The sequence below is a fragment of the Sorex fumeus genome, unplaced genomic scaffold (assembly GCF_029834395.1).
Source record: "Sorex fumeus unplaced genomic scaffold, SorFum_2.1 ptg000065l, whole genome shotgun sequence".
In the NCBI taxonomy this organism is placed as follows: domain Eukaryota; kingdom Metazoa; phylum Chordata; class Mammalia; order Eulipotyphla; family Soricidae; genus Sorex; species Sorex fumeus.
The window spans coordinates 5,418,344-5,440,086 of record NW_026606122.1 but is presented as its reverse complement, the minus strand read 5'-3'; the positions used below and the strand labels follow the sequence as shown (position 1 = coordinate 5,440,086).

Sequence of the window (21,743 nt, the reverse complement as noted above, 5' to 3'; positions counted from 1 at the left end):
CGCAGAAGCCAATGGAGTGGGGGGCCGGGGGAGGGGGGGAGGTTGCTGTAGAACCGGTTTGGCAGGATTCACGATCCAGTGGTGGAGTAAATTAGATTTTAAAAGACTACAAACACCACTTCCTAATTATTTTAATAGTTTTCACTATATGGTCCTGAGATCACTGACCCGCTGTTTTAACTGTACAGTAGAAACTATCTAATCCTGCATTATTAAAGCTTTTCCAAACTATTTCATGATTACACTGCTGGTATATGAACAATTTTGTGAGGTGACAGTATGTCACTGATCAAATACTATATATATATATATATATATAATTATAAAAGACGGCTAGATGAAATGGAAAAAAAACGAACTGTGACGTCTGTACTACTTGTAACCCACATTTTATGGAGTTCAGAGACTTTGGTAAAATTCAGGCAGTGATACCAACGAGCGGAAGCGGGATTTGAAATTGCCGAGCAGCTTTGGCGCGCTCGCTTAAGGAATGCACTTTCCTTGCTCTACTAAGACCCAAGCTATACTCTCATGCCACAGCAGCGGCCAAACGAATGAGCAGCGTCGTATTCCTTGCATCTTGGAATCTGTTACAGCAGTAGTTCACTGGCATCGGAAACCGGAGGGGAGGCGAGCAAGCCACCTAAACTTAGAACAAAAGACATCACACCGCCCCACCGCGCGCGTACTGCGGCTTCGTGCCGGTCGCACTGCATGCTGGGACTGGTAGTTCGCAAGGCAGTTACGTCAACACACGCTGACCGGGCTCACGCTGTACGTTCGGGTTGGGTCCGAGCCTCACCCAAACCTGCCTGGACGTTCCGCGATGACAAGCTTGCCACGCTGTGGTCGCCCTGAGACATGCGCGATCAACTAAAGCATACGAATTGCAACCCAGCGGTTGCCCCCCGCTTGTAGGACCTTGGGCTGCTGGCGGAGTGACCTTCCAAATTCTGCTTCTTCCCACTGTGAAAGCTAAGATAGGCCCTGGGGTGCGGAGGCTCGCCGGCACTGCCCCGCGGGTGAGGGAAGGAGGAAAGTGCGCCTTTGGGGGCTGCTGCCGCGTGATCAGGCGGCTCCACCTGGTACGCTCAGATCTAAGGTTAGTCTGTTGAAGGGAACCACAATGAGGAGTGCGCTGGAGACAGAGGGGATGGAGCAGGGGCCCAGTCGGGTAGAGTCGCCTTGAGCGGGATCTAGTGGCCTCGGTGGAGACACGAGTTCGGCTTAACGCCGGGGGGGGGGGGGGGGGGGGGGGGAGGGGGGATGTGGCCAGAGGACTATTAATAGGATGGGGGGGTGGTTTTGCATGAAGGTCGTGGCGGTCTGGTGAAGATATTATCAGCTAATCAGTGGACGTTGTTAAATAGAAGTGTTTTAGCGCCCACGTTCTTGGGGGGCCGTTGGAGGAACGGGTGTGAGTCCCTCGGGGTTCATGAAGATAGGTGATTCAGTGGTGAAGCTCATACTGGTTAGGCTAAGAAAAATAGAAGGTGAAGCTTACCATAAGCAAGAAATTAATGGGGCCGTGATCAGCGGGAATGAGAAAATGAAATGGTGTAATGTCAGACGATTTTAGTGGGTGCTCATGGCAAAGGCCAGCACGGACTCTGTGGGAACAGAATAAGCAACAACTGGGTGAGAGTAAGCTATCGGAGTGTGCTGATAGAATGGGTACTACAGGGATTAGGTGGGCAGTGAGAAGAGAAGGCAGAACTGGTGGAGATTGACAGAGTAATCAAGAAGTTCCAGGGGAGAGTATAATGGTGTACTCTGGAAGGGAGCACCTGGAGGGCTGAGTTAATGGAGGCTGATACAGCAGAGTGATTGTGAGCTTAATGGAGCGCTAATAGGCCATGTTCATCCATGCATTCATGGGAGTTGATAAGAATAGAGTCATAAAAAAAGAGAGTAGGGAGCTGAGCATTTCAGGACCAAAGAGGAATGAGATAGGAATGAGATTAAAAGAGGAGTGGGGTGAGGTACAGTGATACCAGTTGAGGAGACAGAGGGTGAAAGGGAGATAAGTGGGCAGAAAAGGGTTCATATTGAGAGTGCAGGGTGAAGTAGTGGAGCTGTGACTTCTTTGGGAGGTGATTGAGGTCAATTACGGGGCATCTATTTAAAAAAACCTTTTTTGTTGTTTTGTTTCGGGACTACATTCATTTGTGTGCATTGGGCCTATTCCCACCCAGGGAATACATCAGGGTCAGGGTCATTCCCAGGCTGTGCTCTGACGACACATCAGAGCCAAGAATTGAACCTCACATACACAGGAACCTCACATACACATGGCAAGTATCACTGAATCATGTTCCTGAGCCCTGAACTTATTTTGTTTGGGGACCCATACCCGGTTCCTGGTTGTGCTTGGGATATTCTTGGCTCAGTACTCAGGGGACCATGTAGTGCTGGAGATGGAACCTGGGCCTCCTAAATGCAAATATATATCCAGTCCTTTGGGCTTTCAGAAGTTGCTTCTCTCTCTCTTTTATTATATCCAGTGATGCTCAAGGGTTACTCCTGGTTCTGCACTCAGGAATTAATCCTGGCACTGCTCAGGAGACCCTGTGGGAAGCTCGGCCACATACAAGGCAAGCACCCTGCCTGTTGTACTGTCTCTCCAGTCCTAGAAGTTGCTTCTTTTGACCTCCTATGAGGTGGTTTAACTTTCAGAATTTTTTCTTTATGAGAAATTTCTTTAGGATATATTATCATTAATCATATGATTTCTTTTTGATTGTTTTTTTTTGTTTTGGGGGCCACAACCTGACAGTGCTTAGGGGTCACTCCTGGCTCTGCATTCAGGAATTACTCCTGGCAGTGCTCAGGGGACCATATGGTGTGGCAGTGATCGAACATGGGTGGGCCACGTGCAAGGTTAACAATGCTGTACTGTCTCTCTGACCCCAGTAATCTTTTGATTTCTATACTGCGTGCGTGCACACGCACATGCGTGCACACATACACACACCATGTCACATCAGATTTTCTCTGGTGAAAAGTGGTAATGAGTAGGAAGAAATTAAGAATCGGGGCTGGAGTGATAGTACAGCGGGTAGGGCATTTGCCTTGCACGTGGCTGACTTGGGTTCAATTCCCAGCATCCCATATGGTCCCCTGAGCACTGCCAGGAGTAATTCCTGAGTGCAAAGCCAGGAGTAACCCCTGTGCATCACTGAGTGTGACCCAAAAAGCAAAAAAATAAAGATTAAGAATCTCTGATAGGGCTGGAAAGGTAGCTTGAAGAGCTGGAGCACTTACTTTGCTTTAGGAAACTCTGAGTTTCATCACAATACTAAATAATTGCCTGAGTAGGAGAGACCCTCATCACCAATCAGGGTATGACCCCCAAACATAAACAAGTAGGGGAATGCTGGAGAGAGAGCTCAAGGGGCTTTGCATATAGGAACCCCTGATTTGATCCCTGGCACCCCATGGTCCCCTAGCACTGAGGGGTCCTCAAGCACCCTACCATTAGAGGAATCCCTGAGCAGTGAGCCAGAAACAACCCTTTGAGCATTACTGGCTGTGATACCAAAACAAAGCAGGAAAAAAATCCTGATCTGTAAGGTAAGTGCAGGAGGGAAAGTGCTCATCTTGCACCCCAATTTGATTCTGCAGCACCACTTATGCCCCTCCCAGCACTACCTGGGGTCACTGCTGAGCACAGTGCCAGGAATAGCCCTCTGGTATAATAGCCCCCTCTTGCGTATGACCCAATGGACCTCCCCCCAAATAAAACAAGAAAAAAAGAAAATGGAAGGGTTGTGGGATCTTCGGCAGATCTGTGAGAGCGTCTGTGGATTGGGGTCATGGAGAGTCTATGTAGGGGAGGGGTGGTGGGTGAACTTGGCATGATTCGGCAGGGTCAGGGGTTCTGGGTGAGTGATGGAACCTGAGACATCAGTGTCACTGGTGAGGACCTTCTACTTTGTGATATCAGTGAATACAGAAACTGGACTTTGTTCATGGATGCTGCTGTCTGGGCAGTGCTGGAGTTTCCATGAGCCGGCTTGGGTGTCTACACAAACACTGTCCCACAGAGGTAGGTGGTGGCCCACTCACCTTTTTACTGATTGGGTCGGGGGTATCAGCTTCCTATTGACAGGTCCCTGAGCGTGTGAGATGGGCCGGACATCCAAGGACAAGAGGGATGTGTACTACCGCCTGGCCAAGGAGAACGGCTGGCGCGCACGCAGTGCCTTCAAGCTGCTGCAGCTTGATGAGGAATTCCAGCTCTTCCAAGGTCCCTGCCTGGCGGGCGAGTCCTGGGGGCTGGGGTCAGCAAAGTGGGTGAGGGCTGGGGCTTAGGGACTGGACAGGAAGATGAGCAAATCCTCAGAGGAGCTAGGCATTGATGCAGCTGATCGAGGGTGGGTGCTCCCTAGGAGACAGTGGTACACTTTGCTGTATCGCCAGGATAGAGAGGTGAGTGCAACTGACTATTTCTGTGTGTGCTCAGGCGTCACTCGGGCAGTTGACTTGTGTGCAGCCCCAGGCAGCTGGAGCCAGGTGCTGAGCCAGAAGATCGGGTGAGTATGGAGCCCCAAATTGGGAGAGGTGATAGGGCTGAGGAGGGTGGGCACAGTGGACGGTAGGCCTGGAGTAAGAACAGTGTTGACACAGGCTTTTGCTGTGAATAGGGGCCAGGGTTCTGGCCATGTGGTGGCTGTGGATCTTCAGGCAATGGCGCCAGTACCAGGTGTGTTACAGATCCAAGGGGACATAACGCAGGTGAGCACACAACTGGGGTTTTGGGTTGTATCCTGCATGAGCCCCCCAGCCCCCACTGGTAGTTGTGAAAAGCATAGGCAAGAGAAAGAGGAAGAGACTAATAAAGACACACAGAGACAGGGCCTGGAGAGCAAGGGGTTAAAGCACTTGCCTTGCAGGCAGCTTCCCCCCTACTGCCCCCCCCCCCCCGCCCATCAGCCCCCGAAGATTTGATATCTGGCACTGAACTGGGTCTACTGAACCCTGCCAGGAGTGATCTCTGAGCACAGAGCCAGGAAGAAGCCCTGAACACAGCCAGGTATGGCCCCCAAATCAACCAAATGGATCAGAGAGATAGTATAGTGGGCAAGGCACTTGCCTTGCATGTGGCCAACCTGGTTTCGGTCCCCAGTATGGTCCCCAGAGCCCCACCAGGAGTCACCCCGGAGTGCAGAGCTAGGAGTAAGCCCTGAGTACAGCCAGGTGTGGCCACAAAATCAGAAAACATAACCGAAAATCAACCAAAGACACATAGACCTAGAGACAATATGTGAGAAATCCCTTGAGAGTGTACCAGTAGTGAAAAGAAATTGGTCTAGAGAGATAGTATAGCAAGCAGGGCTCTTGTCTTGCATGCAGCCATGAAAGGTTCCATCTTCAGCATCCTTTATGGTCCTTCAAGCAACTCCAGGAGTAATTCCTGAATGCAGAGCCAAGTATGGCCCCCAAACCAAAATTTGGCTGTGGGGATCAGGCCCATGAGCAAGTGGGATTAGAGGGCTAGACAGCCCTAGCTCATCCTCCTTCTCTGGCACAGATGTCCACTGCCAAGGAGATCATCCAGCACTTTGAGGGCTGCCCTGCGGACCTGGTGGTGTGCGATGGGGCTCCAGATGGTAAAGAGCGGGGACTGGAAGTCCAAGAGGGGTGTGGTGCATCTGTGTGTGTATGTTTGCAGGTGTGCATGCATGTGTGTACGCATGCGTGTGCAAGCTCCCCCTCATATTTTTCTTCTTCCATTGACTTCTTACACTGCTTCAGCTACTCCTTGCCTTCCCACTTCACTGTCATTTTTTTCCCTACCCACAATCTGGCAACTTCTCCCCAGGTGTATTGCCTGTTTCCAGCCTCTGTCTTTCCCTTCTCCCACCACTTTGTGTTGCATGCTGCCCACCCTTCCCTCTTCTACAGTGCTGGAGGAATAGTAGAGCAGGGAAGGCATTTACCTTGCACCCAGCTAACCCAGGTTCAATCCTTGTCATCCCATATAGTCCCTGAGCACAGCCAGCTGTGGTCTCCCCTAAAATAAGTCCACCCTTCCCTCTTCTCATCTCTCCTTCTCTCTGGAGTTGCCTGACTCCATCATTTTTTTCCTCTTCTGATTCCATCTTCATGTTCATTTTGATCACTTCGGTCCCTCCATTTTTTTTCAACAAGTAATTCATGTGTAGGCACTGTTCTGCATGTGGGGGAAATGCCAGTTGATGAAATTCTGCTCATCTCTGGCCTCATAAAACTAATGTCCTAGTGGGAGCAGATGGAACAGAAGTTGGTAGTTGGTAGAAAGGTTATCAGCACCATGGAGACATCATGGGAAAGGGGGAGTAACTGTTGAAACTTCAAGGGCACAAAGGACCAAAGAGATACTATAGGAGTTAGGTGCTTGCCTTGTATGTGACCAAATCTACTTCGATCCCTGGCACCCCTGTATTCACCTGAGCATCTCCAGGAGTTAACCCTGAGCACAGAGCCCGGAGGAATCCCCGAGAGCCACTGGTTGGAGCCCCCAAACAAAAAAGAAATGAGAAAGTAATAAAGTGCCCTGGGCCGACTTTAGAGGAAAAGACCTAAAGAAAGTTTGTGAATGGATGAGGGACATGTCTGACAGAACAGTCTGGGAAAATGGGGTGGCATATGGAAAGGCTCATGTGACGACCAGGGAGGAGTTTCATGAGGTCAAGGCAGAATGAGTAGAGGGAGAGGGCTAGGCAGTGTGGTCAGTAAGCTGGCGGGCCTTGGATCCTTAATGTAGATCCTTATGTGATCCAAAGAGGACTTGCGCCTCTTTCCTGAGGTGAGAGCTGTGAGAAAATCATGAAAGGGTTCTGATCAGGTGAGGTCTAGGCGAGGCATGGGTAGGAGCAGGCTCCCTGTGACTGCTCTGAGCAGTGTCAGGGGCACTGGGAGGAGCAGGGGACTGGAGAAGAGACTGGTGAAGGTGTCCTGGTGAGTGATGACAATGAGGAGCAGTAGGGTCAGAAGCAGAGTTTTTTGAAAAGAGAGCCCTGAGAATTGGCTAATGGCTTGGGTGTGGGTAGGAATAGAGATCATCACATAGGAGCCGTCAAAGATAACAGAAGTTTTTGGCATGAGCAAATGAACAAATTAGAGAAGATTGGGAGAAGAACAGGTTGGAGCAGGAAGGTAGAGGCTGAGATGTTATTTTGGTTTTGTTTGTTTTGTTTTTGATCCACACCTGGCAATGTCCAGGGCTTACTCCTTGCTCTGCATTCAGGAACTATTCCTAGTGGTACTTAGGGAACCATAGGGGATGCAGGGATTGAACCCAGGTCAGCCATGTGCAAAGCTAATGACCTACCCACTATCACTCAGCCCCTGTATCTGGGGTTCAGATACACATTTGGGACTGGGGGTGCCTATCTAGCAGTTTGGAAAATAACAATGAGTGCCTAAAGGTAAAGAGTTCAGAAGCTAGAGATATAAAGTCCAAATTAAATGTGCTTGCCCTCCACACAGCCATCCCTAGTTTGATTCCTGGCACGGCATAGGGTCCCCTGAGACCACGAGGAGTGATCCCTGGGTGCAGAGCCAGGATGAAACCCTGAGCACTTCCAGGTGTGGCCTGGAACCAACCAAACAAAATGTTTAGAAGCTACACTCACATGGCAAATTGTAAATTGCATACAGAGCCTTAGCGAGCTGGGAAATGTTTTTTATTTTTATTCTATTTGGGGGGAAGGGCCACACCCAGTGGTGCTCAAGGCTACCTTCTTGCTCAGTGTTCAGTGGTCATTCCTGGTGGACCTGATGGAGTGCCAGGGATCAAACTGGGGTCAGCTGCATGCAAGGCAAGCACCTTCACCACTGTTCTATCTCTCCCACCCCGGGAAGTGTTTTTTAGTGTAGTAAACTCTTTGGGCTTGAGAGGAGTCTCTAGGGCTGCCCCTATGCTTTTATCTTTGGGGACGAGAAGACAACTCGAACTGGCTAACTCCCTTGACACTGTTCTTTTGCTGCAGTAACTGGCCTCCATGATGTTGATGAGTACATGCAGGCCCAGCTCCTCCTCGCCGTGAGTAACCCTGGTACCCCCCCCCACCCCCGCCTCACGTTGGCCCTGTTCCTGGCTATCTCTGTCTGTCTCTTAGCCATCTGTTCTGCCCACAGGCTCTCAACATTGCTACCCATGTCTTGAAACCAGGGGGTTGCTTTGTAGCCAAGGTAAGCCTTGGAGAACCTGATGGAGGGCTTGAGAGTGGTCTCTAGGGCTGCCCTTATGCCTTTATCTTTGCCACCCCTCCCTATAGATCTTCCGAGGCCGGGATGTGACGCTACTCTATAGCCAACTGCGGGTCTTCTTCTCCACTGTGGTCTGTGCAAAGCCCAGGAGCAGCCGGAACTCCAGCATTGGTTAGTGGGCTGGAACAGTCAGATGATTGTAGGCACATGTTGGAGAGGTTTCCTGCAAAGAACAGAACAGAAGTGACAGTCATTCCTCTCTCCATCTTCCATCCCCAGAGGCCTTTGCAGTCTGTAAGTGTTATGACCCCCCTGCGGGCTACTTGCCGGACCTGACCCAACCCCTACTGGACCATTCCTATGGTGAGAACCAAAGCATTGGGCTTGGTCCCTGGGAACACTCTGCCTGAGATCAGACTTCTTTGGAGTAGACGAGGGACCAGAGGGAGAGGAGAAGCCTGCAGTTCCATTTGTAGTTTCCCTTCCTTTTATTTCATTTGTAGCACTGTGGTTTTATTTGGTTTGGAGGCTATACTCGGAAGGACTCAGGGCTTACTCCTCGTTCTGGGCTCAGGGACCACTCCTGGTGGGCCTTGTGGGACTCTATGCATTGTCTGGAACCCAGTTCATCCATGTGTGAGGCAAATGCCCTACCCACCTACCCAGTGGCTCCAGTGCCTGAGGCACTGTGAATTAACAATACTGTTCATGATAGGATGTCCTATGTCCAGCACTCCCACACCACACCTCCACCAGAGAGCCTGCTTTCCTCCACCATTGTCTCAGCAATTCGTATCCCTGTAATCACCTCTTGTACCCCCACCTTGGTAAGCCTATTTCTCTCAACCAGTTCTCAGAGGATTCTGCCATTTTTCCAGTTTTGGAGCCATACCTGATAGTGCTCAGGGCTTACTCCTGTCTCTGTGTTCAGGGATCCCTCCTGGTGGGACTCGTGGGACCATATAGAGTAATGAGGATTGAACTCAGGTCAGCCACATGCCAGGCAAATACCTTACCCACTGTTTTATCAATTTCGCCCTAAAACTCTGCCTTTTATAGGAATTCTGTCCCCAGAGGACCCTCAGCTCCCCCTACACACATACCCTTTTGGCAGTAATACCAGCTCTGTCTGGAATACCTGGTCTTTGAACTATAGCCCAGTTCCCTGGTTGTAACCTCCAAACCCGGTAGGAATCATCTCCTAGGAAAATCCTGGGTTCCCCCCACACACACTGCTTAAGGAGAGTCTAGCCTGGACAGACTCAGTCACCCCACTCCCCAGGAGAACCCGCACCCCTGCGTGACCCCTGATGGGAAATGTCCAGAGGCTTTTCTCAGCCACAGAGATAAGACAGTGGGAAAGGTGTTTGCCTTGCATGGGGCTGACCCGGGTTCAATTTCTGACACCCCCATGTGGTCCTCTGGACCTTTCATGAGTGATTCCTGAGTACAGAAGCAGGAGGAAGCCCTGAAAATTGCCATTTGTGGCCCAACTCCCCCTTCTGAGAAAAAGAGTCTGCTCTCCATCTGGGCACACTTGAGTGAGACAAGGTTCAGGCAGTGGGTAATTGAAGGGGACTATCATCATGATAGAAGGCCTAAAAAAGCTGGGGGCACTGGAGACAGAGAACTCAAAGGGCAGGCACACAGACTTTCATCCATGAGGCCCTTGTTGCGTCCCTGCTGGCATCACGGGGGAACAAACCCTGAGCACAGAGCCTGGAGTAACCCCGGAGGAAACTTGATTTCCTGAGCATGACTGAGTGTGGCCCCTATCCCCCTGAAAAAAATTTCAGGGGCTCAGGTTTAGGAGGGGTGGTCCTGGAGGGCCTCCCAGAGAAGGCAGTGCAAACCAAATGAAGGAATTCTGCAATGAAGGAATGCAGCTAGGGGATGGAGGGCCGGCTGAAGACTCCATGCTGCAGCCCGAGTCTTGGTTGCTCAAGCCCTGTCACTGGGCCCCACCCTATCTTAATTGCTCCCTCTGTATCAGATCCAGATTTCAACCAATTAAGTGGTCCCACCCGCATCATTGTGCCCTTTGTGACCTGTGGGGACCTGAGTGCATATGATTCGGACCGCAGTTACCCCTTGGACGTGAGTACCTGGTCACACACTACAGGTGGGGGAGGGTTTGTGCACAGTTTCCCGGTCCTCACCAACTCCCTCCACTCCCTATGTGCCCGTGTAGCTAGAGGATGGCTCAGAGTACAAGTATACTCCGCCCACGCAGCCGCCCATCTCACCACCGTACCAGGAGGCCTGCACGCTGAAGAAGAAGGGACGGCTGGCCAAGGAGAACCAGCCCTTGACTGCTCCCCCGTGCCATACCATGCTGGCTTCTGAGGTTTGGAAATGTGATGCAGGCCCTTCCCCTGAGCTGCAGCAAGCTCATCCTGCTGGACCTCTTTCTCTGCCCAGCTCACATAATTTCTGGGGCCAGACTTCTTTGCCTTGTCTCTATCACTGCAAATCACTCAGTAAAAATTACTTCTAATGGAATGGGAATTAAAGGCAGTGGTAGAATAAATGCATGATGTTTGTATATGAAAAACTTAGCCTTGATCTGAGTCCTTTTCTTTTTCTTGCTTAGGTGGAAGACAGTGAAATGAATTGCTCACCTTTAACAAATTAAGGTAAAAAACTCCTTTTTTTCTAAGAGATTTTGAATAAGGGACATCTTTAAGAAAAAGCTCAATGGGGCTGGGGAAGTATCTCAAGGGGCTGGAATGCACACTTCACATGTGGAAGCCCCAGGTTTATTCCTGGTGCCTCATGATCACCGAATAAGGGAGGGAGTGAGGGTTAGAAGGCACTCCTTTTCTTTTTTTTCCTTTTTTTTCTTCTTTTTTTAAATTTTTTTTTATTTATTGAATCACTGTGGGAAAAGTTACAAAGCTTTCAGGTTTAAGTCTTGGTCATGCATCATCAAACACATTTCCCTTCACCAATACTTATTTTTCAACACCAAGAACCCCAATAAACCCCCTCTCCCAACCCTCCCAATGCCTGTGAGGCAGGTGAATTCTAGTTAACACTCTGTCTACTTTGATTAGATTCATTGTTTCGACAAAAGATGCACCATTATTATTTAGAGTTTACACCCCCAAACCATGCTGAAAAGGCATTGTGAAATAATTTGTTTTCTACAGCTGGTTACAAGAATCAAATGATGTCGCTCAGCCGCTATAGCGGCCTTTTCTTTTTTTTTTAAAAAGGAAGTTTATTTTTATATTTATATCTTTTCTTTTTCTAAAAAAATTTATTTTAGAACACGTTTTGTTTTTTTGGGGGCCTCACCCAACTGTGCTCAGTGTTTACTCCTGGTTCTGTGCTCAGGGATCACATCTGCGGGCTCCAGGGAATCATATATGGTACTAGGGATTGAACCCAGGTCAGCTGTGAGCAAGGCAAGTGACCTACCTGCTGTACTAAAGGAGCTGCACTATATTTCATTTGTTTTTGGCCCACACCTGGCAGTTCTCAGGGCTTACTCTTTTTTCATGGAAACAGAATATTCTTTTTTTAAAGATAATTATCCCCTCATGATTTACACTGTTGCATTTTGTGTGTGTGTAAAATAATGACAGAGACTATTGACTCATCATAATGCAGTTTTAGGATAATGTAGCCAAGGACCAAATCCGGGTCTGCCACATGCAAGGCAAGTGCCTTACCCACTCTATTATTGTCCTGGCCCTAGAACAAAAATTTGTAAAACTCACAGTTTAGGGCTGGTGAGAGGATGCCCAGTTCCATCCCCAGTACTACACTGGTTCTCCAAACACTGCTGGAGTGTTTGAGAACAGAGTCAGGAATAGCTTCTGAGCACCACTAAGTATGACTCCCAAACTAAGTAACTAGCTAACTACATAAATACAATACAATTTCTTGGTACGGGGATATAGTACAGGGGTGCCTGACATGCGGCCAACCCCAATCTGATATGTGGCACCACATGATCCTCTGAGCATTGCCAGGTCTAGCCCTAGAGGCCCCAGAGCACTGCCAGGCGCCACTGGGGTGACTCAGGTAGTCCCTGGAAATGCAGGGCTCAAGGAACCCCCTATCCTTGAGCCTTTGCATATGACCAAATGGTCCAATTGACTGACAATCATCAGCAGGGGCCCCTGGGCTTCTGATCACCATTTGGAAGCCCCCTAAAATAACAAATCAATCCATTTCTTTATTACTTTTTTCCATAAATGTGTGATTCATATACCTATTTATTTACTTATGTATTTATTTTTATTTGGGGTCTCTGCATTCAGTGATTACTTTGAGTAGGGCTCAGCGGACTGGACGTAGTGAAGGGGATTAAAACTGAGTTGGCCATGTGCAAAGCAAGTACCATGCCCATTGTACTATCACTCTAGCTCCATATACCTGTCTTATATGCCAATATACCTGGATCACATAATAATTTCTTGGGTGAAAAGGGGCCTCAAGGGCCGGAGAGATAGAACAATGGGGAGGGCATGTGTATTGCATGTGGCTGACCTGGGTTTGATCCCTGGCACCACATATGTTCCCCCAAGCCCTTCCATGTGTGATCCCTGAATGCAGAGCCTGAGCACAGCTGGGTGTGACCCAAAAACACTAGCACTGTACCATTGTCCTCCCATTGTTCATCGATTTGCTCCAGTGGGCACCAGTAACGTCTCCATTGTGAGACTTGTTACTGTTTTTGGCATATCGAATACTCCACGGGGAGCTTGTAAGGCTCTGCTGTGGAGGCATTCTCGGTAGCTTGCTGGGCTCTCCAAGTGAGTGGGGCAGTGAGCAAGGGGGTTGGTGGGGGGGGCGGAATTGAACCAGCTGACTGTGTGCAAGGCGAATGCCCTACCTGCTGAGCTATTGACCCAAAAACAAAGAAAAAGAAAAAAAGGAAAGTGGTCTCAAGTGACAAACATTTAAGAAACCCTGCTTTAGAGGAGTACAGGGCAGGGAGGGGCAGTGCCAAGTGCAATGGCACTGAAGAGGCACGTGTTCTCTGAGAATAGCAAGGGCCAGTGTGCCTGAGGCAGAGAGGGACTCTATCAGCAGAGCATCTTCTTTCCCTGGTTGTCACTTTAAAGCACATCCCTTTCTGACACCAGGTTAGCACATTTTTGAGGGTTTTTTGTATAGTTTAACATTTTTTTTAATTGAATCACTGTGAGATATAGTTACAAAGCTTTCATGATCAGGTTTCAGTCATACAAGGTTCCAACACCCAATCCCCCACCGGTGTACATTTCCCACCACTATCCTCCATATTCCTCTTGTCATCGCACCCCCGCCCCTAGTTTAGCATGTTTGTCACATCAAGTCTTCTGTCAAAAAATAATTAAGAGAGAGCCTGGACAGATAGTACGGAGGCTAAGGTGCTTGCCTTGTATTCATCTCACCCAGGTTGATTCTCTGACATCCCATTTGGTCCCCTGAGCACCATCACGAGTATTCCCTGAGCACAGAGCCAGGATAAAGCCCTCAGTACCATTAGAGGGCTTAAGAAAGAATTTATACATAAGTAGGGGCTGGAGTACAAGTACCACAGGCAGAGTACTTGCTTAAATGCAGCTGCCGAGGGTTCAATCCCAGTCACCCCATATGGTTCCCCAATCCCACCAGGAGTGATCCCTGAGCTGAGAGTAAGCCCAAAGCATAGCTGGGTGTGGTCCAACCCCTGTTCCCCCCCAAAACAAGAACATAAATAAAGGAGTAGGAATATAACTCAGCAGTAAGGTACAAAAAAGCAATAGGTCTTGAGCAAGAGTTCAGTAGGTAGGGTTCTCAAGGTGAGAACCCTAGCACTGGTTCGATCCACAGCACTCCATATGGTCCTCCAGAACTGTAAGGAGTGAGCCCTGAGCACCGCCAAGTATTGCCTCCCAAAAACAAATAAACAGTAGAGGCTGGAGCTATACTACAGATGGGTAGGGCACTTTCCTTGCATGTGGCTCAGGTTCAATCCCCAGCATCCCATATGGTCCCGTGAGCCCTGCCAAGAGTGATATCTCTCTTTTTTTTCTTTTTGGGTCACACCCAGCAATGCTACTCCTGGCTCTGCTCTTCACTCAGGAGTTACTCCTGGCAGTGCTCAGGGGATTATATGGGATGCTGGGAATCGAAACCGGACCGGCCGCATGCAAGGCAAACACCCTACCCACTGAGCTATCGCTCCAGCCCCAAGAGTGATGTCTTGAGTGCAATGCCCAGAAGTAAGACCTGAGTACAGCCAAGTGTGGTCCCCCAAAACACAAAATGATTTAAAAAATGGAATAGATGGGACAGAGTGATAGTACAGGCTCTTTCCTTGCCTGAGGCCAACCCGTGTTTCATCCCTGGCATCCCAGGTGGTCCCCTGAGCCTGCAGGAATGCAGAGCCAAGAATAATCCCTGAGCACTACCAGATGTTCCCCCATCCCAAAAAATGCAATAGATACATGTGACATATGTAAAGCACAGGGTTTGATCCCTGGAAGTAAAAAATGAGAGTCACAGGGAGTGGGCACTACACCCTATAAGGTCTCCCAAACCTGCCAAGATTGATCCCTAAGCACAGAACCAGGAGTAAGTGCTGAGCACTGACAGGTGTGGCTTCCTCTAAAATGTCAAAGGGGCCAGGGATGGAGCTCAAATGGTACATGTAGCACATACCTCGCACATATAAGTTCCTAAGTATGATCCCTGGCACCGTATACCCTACTATACCACTAGCATGTATTGGTGCCCCATATGGAACATCAGTGGGAGTGGCTCCTAAAAAAATTAAATGACTCACTGTGGGAAAAGGTACAGGGACATAGAGAGGAGTTACTGTGCTTTCCTTATACATAACCACCCCGAGTTCCATCCCCGCACCACATACGGTCCCCAGAGCATGGCCAGGAGTGATCCCTGAGCAGAGTCAGCTGGGAGTAAATAACCCGAATGCTCCTGATATGGCCTCAACCTCTCTTGTTGCAAAAAAAAGGATATTTACAAGCCCTATATATGATATTGTTGGGATTCAGATGCTACCATAAGTGATTAAGAAAAAGAAAATATGAAGATGACCACAAGCACATGAAAAGCTGCTCAGCAGGGAAATACAAACTAAAAGTCAAAGATGGACTGTACTATGCATCTGGAATGATTTTTTCCCATGACAGTATAAACTGATAAGCCACTGTGGGGCTGGATCCGGCCACCACTTTAATTTTGTACATTGGAGGGGATAGTTGGACCATACCCATTGGGTCTCAGGGCTTACTCCTTACTGTTCAGAGGTCACTCCTGGCGGTGCTTGGGGGACCATATGTAGTACCGGGGATTGACTTTAGGTCGGCCGTGTTAAAGGCAAGTGTCTTAAAGCCTGTGCTGTGTCTCTAACCTCTAGTTGGGTCCTTTTAAATGTTACCTATATGGAACAGAGACATAGTACAGTGGTTATGACTCTTGCCTTTCATGAAGGTGACCTAACTTCAGTCCCAGGCATCCCATATAGTCCCTAGAACCCATTAGAAGTGATCCCTGTGCACAAACCCAGGAGTAAGCCCTGAGTACCACTATGTGTGGCCAAAAGTTCAAAAATAAATCATGGTTCATCCAGAGAAATGGCACATCAGGTAGGGTGTTTGTCTTACACACAGCCAACCTATCTTTGATCTCCAGCATCCCATCTGGTGACTCAAACCTTGACAAAAGTCTTCCCTGAACAGAAAGTCAGGACTAATCTCTGATCACAGCCAAGTCTGGCCCCCAAATAAGTAAGTCTTGGTTACAGTGAAGAGCTACACTGCAAGGAGAATAAGCACCCTATAATTATACCTCATTTCACCAAACATATATATATATATATATATAATATTTTCTGTATGGAGCGATAGCACAGCGGGTAGGGCATGTGCCTTGCACGCAGCCAACCCAGGTTCGATTCCTCCGCCCCTCTCAGAGCCCGGCAAGCTACTGAGAGTCTCTCGCCTGCACAGCAAAGCCTGGCAAGCTAACCATGACGTATTCGATATGCCAAAAACAATAACAACAAGTCTCACAATTTGTTGTGAGACGTTACTGGTGCCCACTCGAACAAATCGATGAACAACGGGAGGACAGGACTGCAGTGCTACAGTTCACAGTCAAACGAGAAAAGCTTTGCCAAGTGGCGTGATTACTTATTATTGTAGAAAAGGGGAAATGTTTTTTTTTTGTTGGAAACTTCCTTTTGAGTCTTTTTGTTTCCTTTGACCTTCAGGTAAACGACAAGCTGATTCAACTTGGAAGCTGTTTGGTCTCAGGAAAGCCAAAACTTTGTGCTTATGAACTTGTTTGCAAGTATCACCTCATCCACCTGTCCTGCATATTCAAGCTCCGGTGGGACCGGACAACATTCGTCATGAAAAACATCCAGGAACAGAACTTCACCAAATGCCCGTCAGTGCTGCAATGGGAGTGGTCATGTGAGGTCTTGCCACTTCTCTAAACCTTTCCGGGGCTGCCCTGAGTATGTCCAGAGTTTTCACCAAAAAACCTGGCATCTTTAGCTGCATAAATTAGGGCTATCCTAATGCACTTGATGGAGGAAAATAAGACATCTTTATTTTCACTGACATAACTGAAGTTTCACTTTTTCTCCCAGATAGGAATCATGGCAATCAATCACAATAGTAAAGGTGGTGGCTGGTGATTCGCCCCCATCAGCCCCACACAAATCCAAATCAAAATTGTTACTGACAGCTTGAGATATTATTCACTTTAATCTCAGTTTTGAATCATAGGTCTTAGCATTTGATCATCTAATTCAAAAGTCCATATATGGCTACATCCCAGTGTTAATTCCATTTTAATATATGTGGCAATATTTTTCTAATCTAAGCTACAGCTGACAGAGAACATAGCTGACATAGAGAATGTAACTTTCAAGTTGACAAAAATCATGATTTGATCTATGATTATCCTGAAAAATGATTAGCATAATAAGTTTGATCAATAGTCATCCCAAAATGGAGTCACAGAACTTTATTTCTAGGGGCCGGAGAGATAGGACAGGGGGTAAGGTCCTTGCTTTGCACATGGCCAACCCTGGTTTAATTCCCAACACCACCACATAGGGTCCTCTGAATACAGCCAAGAGGAATCCCTGAGCACTGCCATATGTGACCCAACCCTCCCCAACCCACCAGAAAAGAAAAACATTTTTTTTATGATAGGAACTTTTCAGATCTGTTCTCTTAACAACTTTTGAATACATTGCACAGTATTGATAACTTTCATTACACTCCCTCAAAAAACTTATTTATAACTTACGCCTACACCTCCGACAACCACCAATCTAGTCTCTGATTCTAGAAGTTAGATTTTCTAGATTCTACATATAAGTGAGATCGCATAGTATTTTTTTCCTCAGACTTTTGTTTTTCATAATGCCCTCAAGGGCTCTCCATGTCACCAAAGATAGGATTTTCTTCTTTCATTTTTATTTATTTTTTTACAAACAGTTTAGTGGTTCAAGGATTGTTTCCAGGGCTTCACACATACAAGTCACTGAACTGCAGCCCCCCCCATTGTTTTGTTGGGTTTTGGGGGGTGGCCACACCCAGCAGTGCTCAGGGCTTAGTACTGGCCCTGTGCTCAGGGGCTCACTCCTGGCAGTGCACAGGGTGCCCTATATGGTGCCAGGGGTTGAACCCAGGTTGGCTATGTACAAGGCATGTGCTGTACCCCTGCACTATCTCTCTGGCCTTTGTTTTTAGGGGTATCTTTTTGATGGTCGAATAATGCCCCATTGTATATATGCCCTCCTGCATTGCTGCATAGCACTTCAGTCAGTAGCAGACCACACATATGATCACAGTCCCTATATGTAGCCTAAGAATGTGTGATCTCTGCTATCTGGGTTTGTGTAATTACCCTCTATGATGTTTGCATGACAACAGAATGGCCTAATGAAGCATTTCTCCGACTGTATTGCTCACATGAGGTGACGCATAACTGTTGACCCTATTTTCTTTATCCGTTAACTAGTAGATAGAGATTTAGGTTATCTGTATACCTTGGCTATTGTGAATAATGCAGCAGTGAACATGGGAGCACAGAGATCTCTCAGGGGAGAGGTTGCCTCCCTTCAGCTATACATCCAGAGTTAGGATTGCTGGATCATATGGTACTTTTGTTTACCCTTTGGAGGAACTTCCATACCATTGAATTGGTTTCTGTAGGAACCCTACACTATTTGCTTGTGTGTGTGTATGTGTGTGTGTTTGTATGCACTCATACTCATACTTTTTTAAAAAAAAAATTGGCCACTCCCTATGTGTGATCTCTGCTCTTTGGGTTTGTGTAATTACCCTCTATGATGACAACAGGATGCTCAGGCATTATTCTTGGCTCTGTGCTCAGGGATCACTCCTGGCATTGCTTGGGGGACCATAGGGGATGCTGGGAATCAAACTGGTCAGCTGCGTGCAAGATAAGAACCTTATCCACTGTACTATCTCTCCAGTCCCATGCTCATACTTTTGAAAATACTCCTTGAATTTTTTATGATTTTTTATTGAATCACTGTGAGATAGACCCTTATAAAGCTGTTCATGGTTAGGTTTCAGTCGTACAGTGTTCCAACTCCCATCCCTCCACCAGTGTACATTTTCCAGCACCAGTGTCCCTTCCCTGATAATTTTTTATTCTTTGTTTTTTGGCCTACACCTGGCGGTACTCAGGGCTCACTCTTAGCTCTGTGCTCAGGGATGATCACTCCTGGCAGTGTTCCAGGGACCATATAAGAATGCCTGCAATCAAACCCAGATCAGCCACATGCAAGTGCCCTACCCACTGTATTGTTGCTCTAACTCTGAAATATTTTCAATCTGGATCACAGATTTAACTGGATAGCAAAGGGTTCCCCAAGACATATTTTTCCCTTTCTCCTCCTCATTTTTTCCTCACTCATCAACTCACTTGATCTTAGCCAAAATCTGAGAAGCAATCTCTTAGATAACTCAAAAGGGCTAGAGCATATGATTGGAAGTGGGAGGCCTGAGTTGGATCCCTGTCAACATGTCGTCACCACATGTACACTGCCAGGTGAGATCTGAGTGGGGAGCAGAAGAGCTCCTGAGCAACACCAGGTCTGCCATAGAGCTCCATAGGCTAAAAACTAGGCCTTTCTTACACAAATGTAACACGTGCCTGAGTGCTGTCCAGTGCTTCTGCAGTTTAGTAAATAGGAGTTGACAAACTCACCAGCTCCAAGGGCAGAACCGGTTTTTGCAGCTTACTATTGTATTTTTTTTTAAATTTTTATTAGTGAAACACCATGAGGTTTACTGTTGTATTTTTAGAAGCTCACCTTCCTCTGTCCACACTCCAGTTCAGGAATAGGATTACCCACACCCCATTCTGAAACCCAAGGTTCTTCTATACCTGACAGAGAGCTAGTGGGTTCCACACTGAGTCTTTGTAACCCTGGGTGGGGGAAACACCCCATCGTGAGTATCTTTGCAGTCAGTCTGAGCACAGGAATATCTACACCCTGATCTCCGTGATCCTAGAAATGTGTGCTGGAAGTCAAGAGAGTTTAGGAGTATCCATATCTCCTAAGTGTGCCAGCCCAGGTATGTCTTCATGCCACTGTGGGAACCCCCAGCTGTCCCCTTTCCCACATCCTCCCTGCTCTATTTTGCCTGACTCCAGACCAGTTCACAGGGACCCATATCAAAGATGATGCATGGATAGCCCTGTTGCTGTTCTTTGACCACCATTACATCTGCTCCCCACTTTGTGTGTCCTCAGCCTTGTTGTTGCTCTGGACTGTGGGATCACAGGAGTTTCCGGGCCCCAGAGTTGATACCTCTGAGGGGGTTGTGAAACCTACAGGTACCAGAATATCATTGTGGTGCCCCCAATGTTGTCCACATGCCAATTTATGTGACACCCAAGTGTCCACCCTCAGTTTTGTTGTTTGGTTTTGTTTGGGGCCACACCTGGCGGTGCTCAGGGCTGATTCCTGGCTTTGGGCTCAGGGATCATTCCTAGCTTGGGGGACTCTATGGGGTGCTGAGGATTGAACCAGGTCAGCTGCATAGTGAGTCAAGAGCCTTACCCACTGTACTATCAGCCCAGCCACAAGTGTCCACATAGAGGTAAAAAGAACTGTACAATGCTGTGACCCTTGGGTAGTATCATTCCTGCCCTGACTCCCACCCCCAATTTGGCAGAAAAGTACCCCCAGTATCTCTCCAACCTAGTGTGTGACCCCAGGAAGGTCTGAATTTAGTCTCTGTGACACCAGGAGATCCACCCCCAATCATCCTGCTCCAGGATAACTTACACCCAAACCTAAACACCTCATGAGTATCTAGACTGATATTTTCCCAAATGGGTAATACTATCCCCCCTTCAGAAGGGTGGGCTGCTAGAGAACCATGTGGGGTGGTAATCTGTCACCGTGGGTGCAATGGATGGGTGCTATCTGCTCACTTTCTAGAAGGTCCCTTTCCAGCAATATGCTAAGTTTACTTTTCCTGAAAAGTCTCTGTAAGTATGGGAACCTCTGTCCTAGTCCCTCATCTGTTTGTTGCCAGAAGTGCTCCCAGGAAGGTTCTATCTGGGAGAAGAGTGATCCAGAGATGGTAACAAAGACCTGGAGGTAGGGGCTTGCCTGGCACCTTGGAGGCAAAAATGAATGGATGTGATCAGTGGCAGGAGGTGGGAATCAGAGACCAGAGTTGATGGGGATCTGGTGCTGTTAGGCCTCTTTGAGAGTCAGGAGTGCCTGCTCTCTCTTTGAGAACAAGGCTGGTCCTGTACCAAACTCACAAGGCACATTTCCCCAGGGGTGGCGGGAGAGAGAAAGCATGTGGTGGCCTTTCAGTTCAGCAGGAAGTACTCATGGGGACTGTGTCCAGATGAGGGCATCCAGCAGCCTCAGGCTACCCCGGTCTTCCTCTGTGCCCTGGATCTCTTCCTAACTTTGCAGATGAGTATAATTTCTGCCCTGGTCGTCTCTTCAGGTTTCTCTGATGATCTCCCCAGGTTCCTCAAGCACAGCAAGCCTTAAGGCATTTGCATAGGCATTTGCACATGTCCTCCCTGTGCTGAAGAACAGGATGCAGTTCAGTTACATGGTTGCCCCTGCGTTTTGTCTGCTTTGCCATCCTCTTTTCCTAATGATCCCTACTAGCACCCCAGCCTTTGCTCTCTTGTTCTTACTTTGTTTTTCTTCATAGCATAGCCACTTCCTAATGTAATTGTCTAGATATTTTGGTTGAGTCAGGCAAAATCCTGGGGGAAGCACGAAGCATACACAGCTAGGATAAGGGCCAGAGAGGAACACAGCAGCTGCAGCTACTGTGTTAAAGTACTTTGCCTCACATGAGACCAACCCCAGTTCAATCCCCAGTACCACATAGGGTTCCCTGAGCCATGCTAGGAGTGATCTCTGAGCCCAGAGCCGGGAGTGAACCCTGAGGTGTGGTCCAAACCACCTCCCTCCCGCCCCACCCCCTAAAAAAGAGAAGAATTTCCACAGATGCAGCCTAGGCTTGAGGGAGCAGGAAGTGAAATGGCATTCCCCAAAGCTAGGG

The 21,743-nt window shown here is 48.1% G+C and overlaps 1 protein-coding gene across 2 annotated transcripts; it reads left to right on the top strand.

The window, feature by feature from the left end:
* Positions 1-790: 790 nt before the first annotated feature.
* FTSJ1 (FtsJ RNA 2'-O-methyltransferase 1) lies at positions 791-18,942 on the top strand. 2 transcript variants are annotated; one of them, XM_056128589.1, is made up of 13 exons: positions 791-1,085; positions 4,098-4,249; positions 4,466-4,535; positions 4,647-4,737; positions 5,534-5,612; positions 7,977-8,029; positions 8,125-8,178; positions 8,265-8,367; positions 8,476-8,559; positions 10,190-10,293; positions 10,388-10,543; positions 10,790-10,832; positions 16,415-18,942. In XM_056128589.1, the coding sequence occupies exons 2-12, from the start codon at positions 4,129-4,131 to the stop codon at positions 10,829-10,831; spliced, it is 957 nt and encodes a 318-aa protein (XP_055984564.1). In that variant the 5' UTR covers positions 791-1,085; positions 4,098-4,128; the 3' UTR covers position 10,832; positions 16,415-18,942. The 2 variants fall into 2 exon arrangements, with proteins under 2 accessions (XP_055984564.1, XP_055984565.1); XM_056128590.1 differs by having other exon boundaries at positions 791-1,102.
* The last annotated feature ends 2,801 nt before the right edge of the window (positions 18,943-21,743 follow it).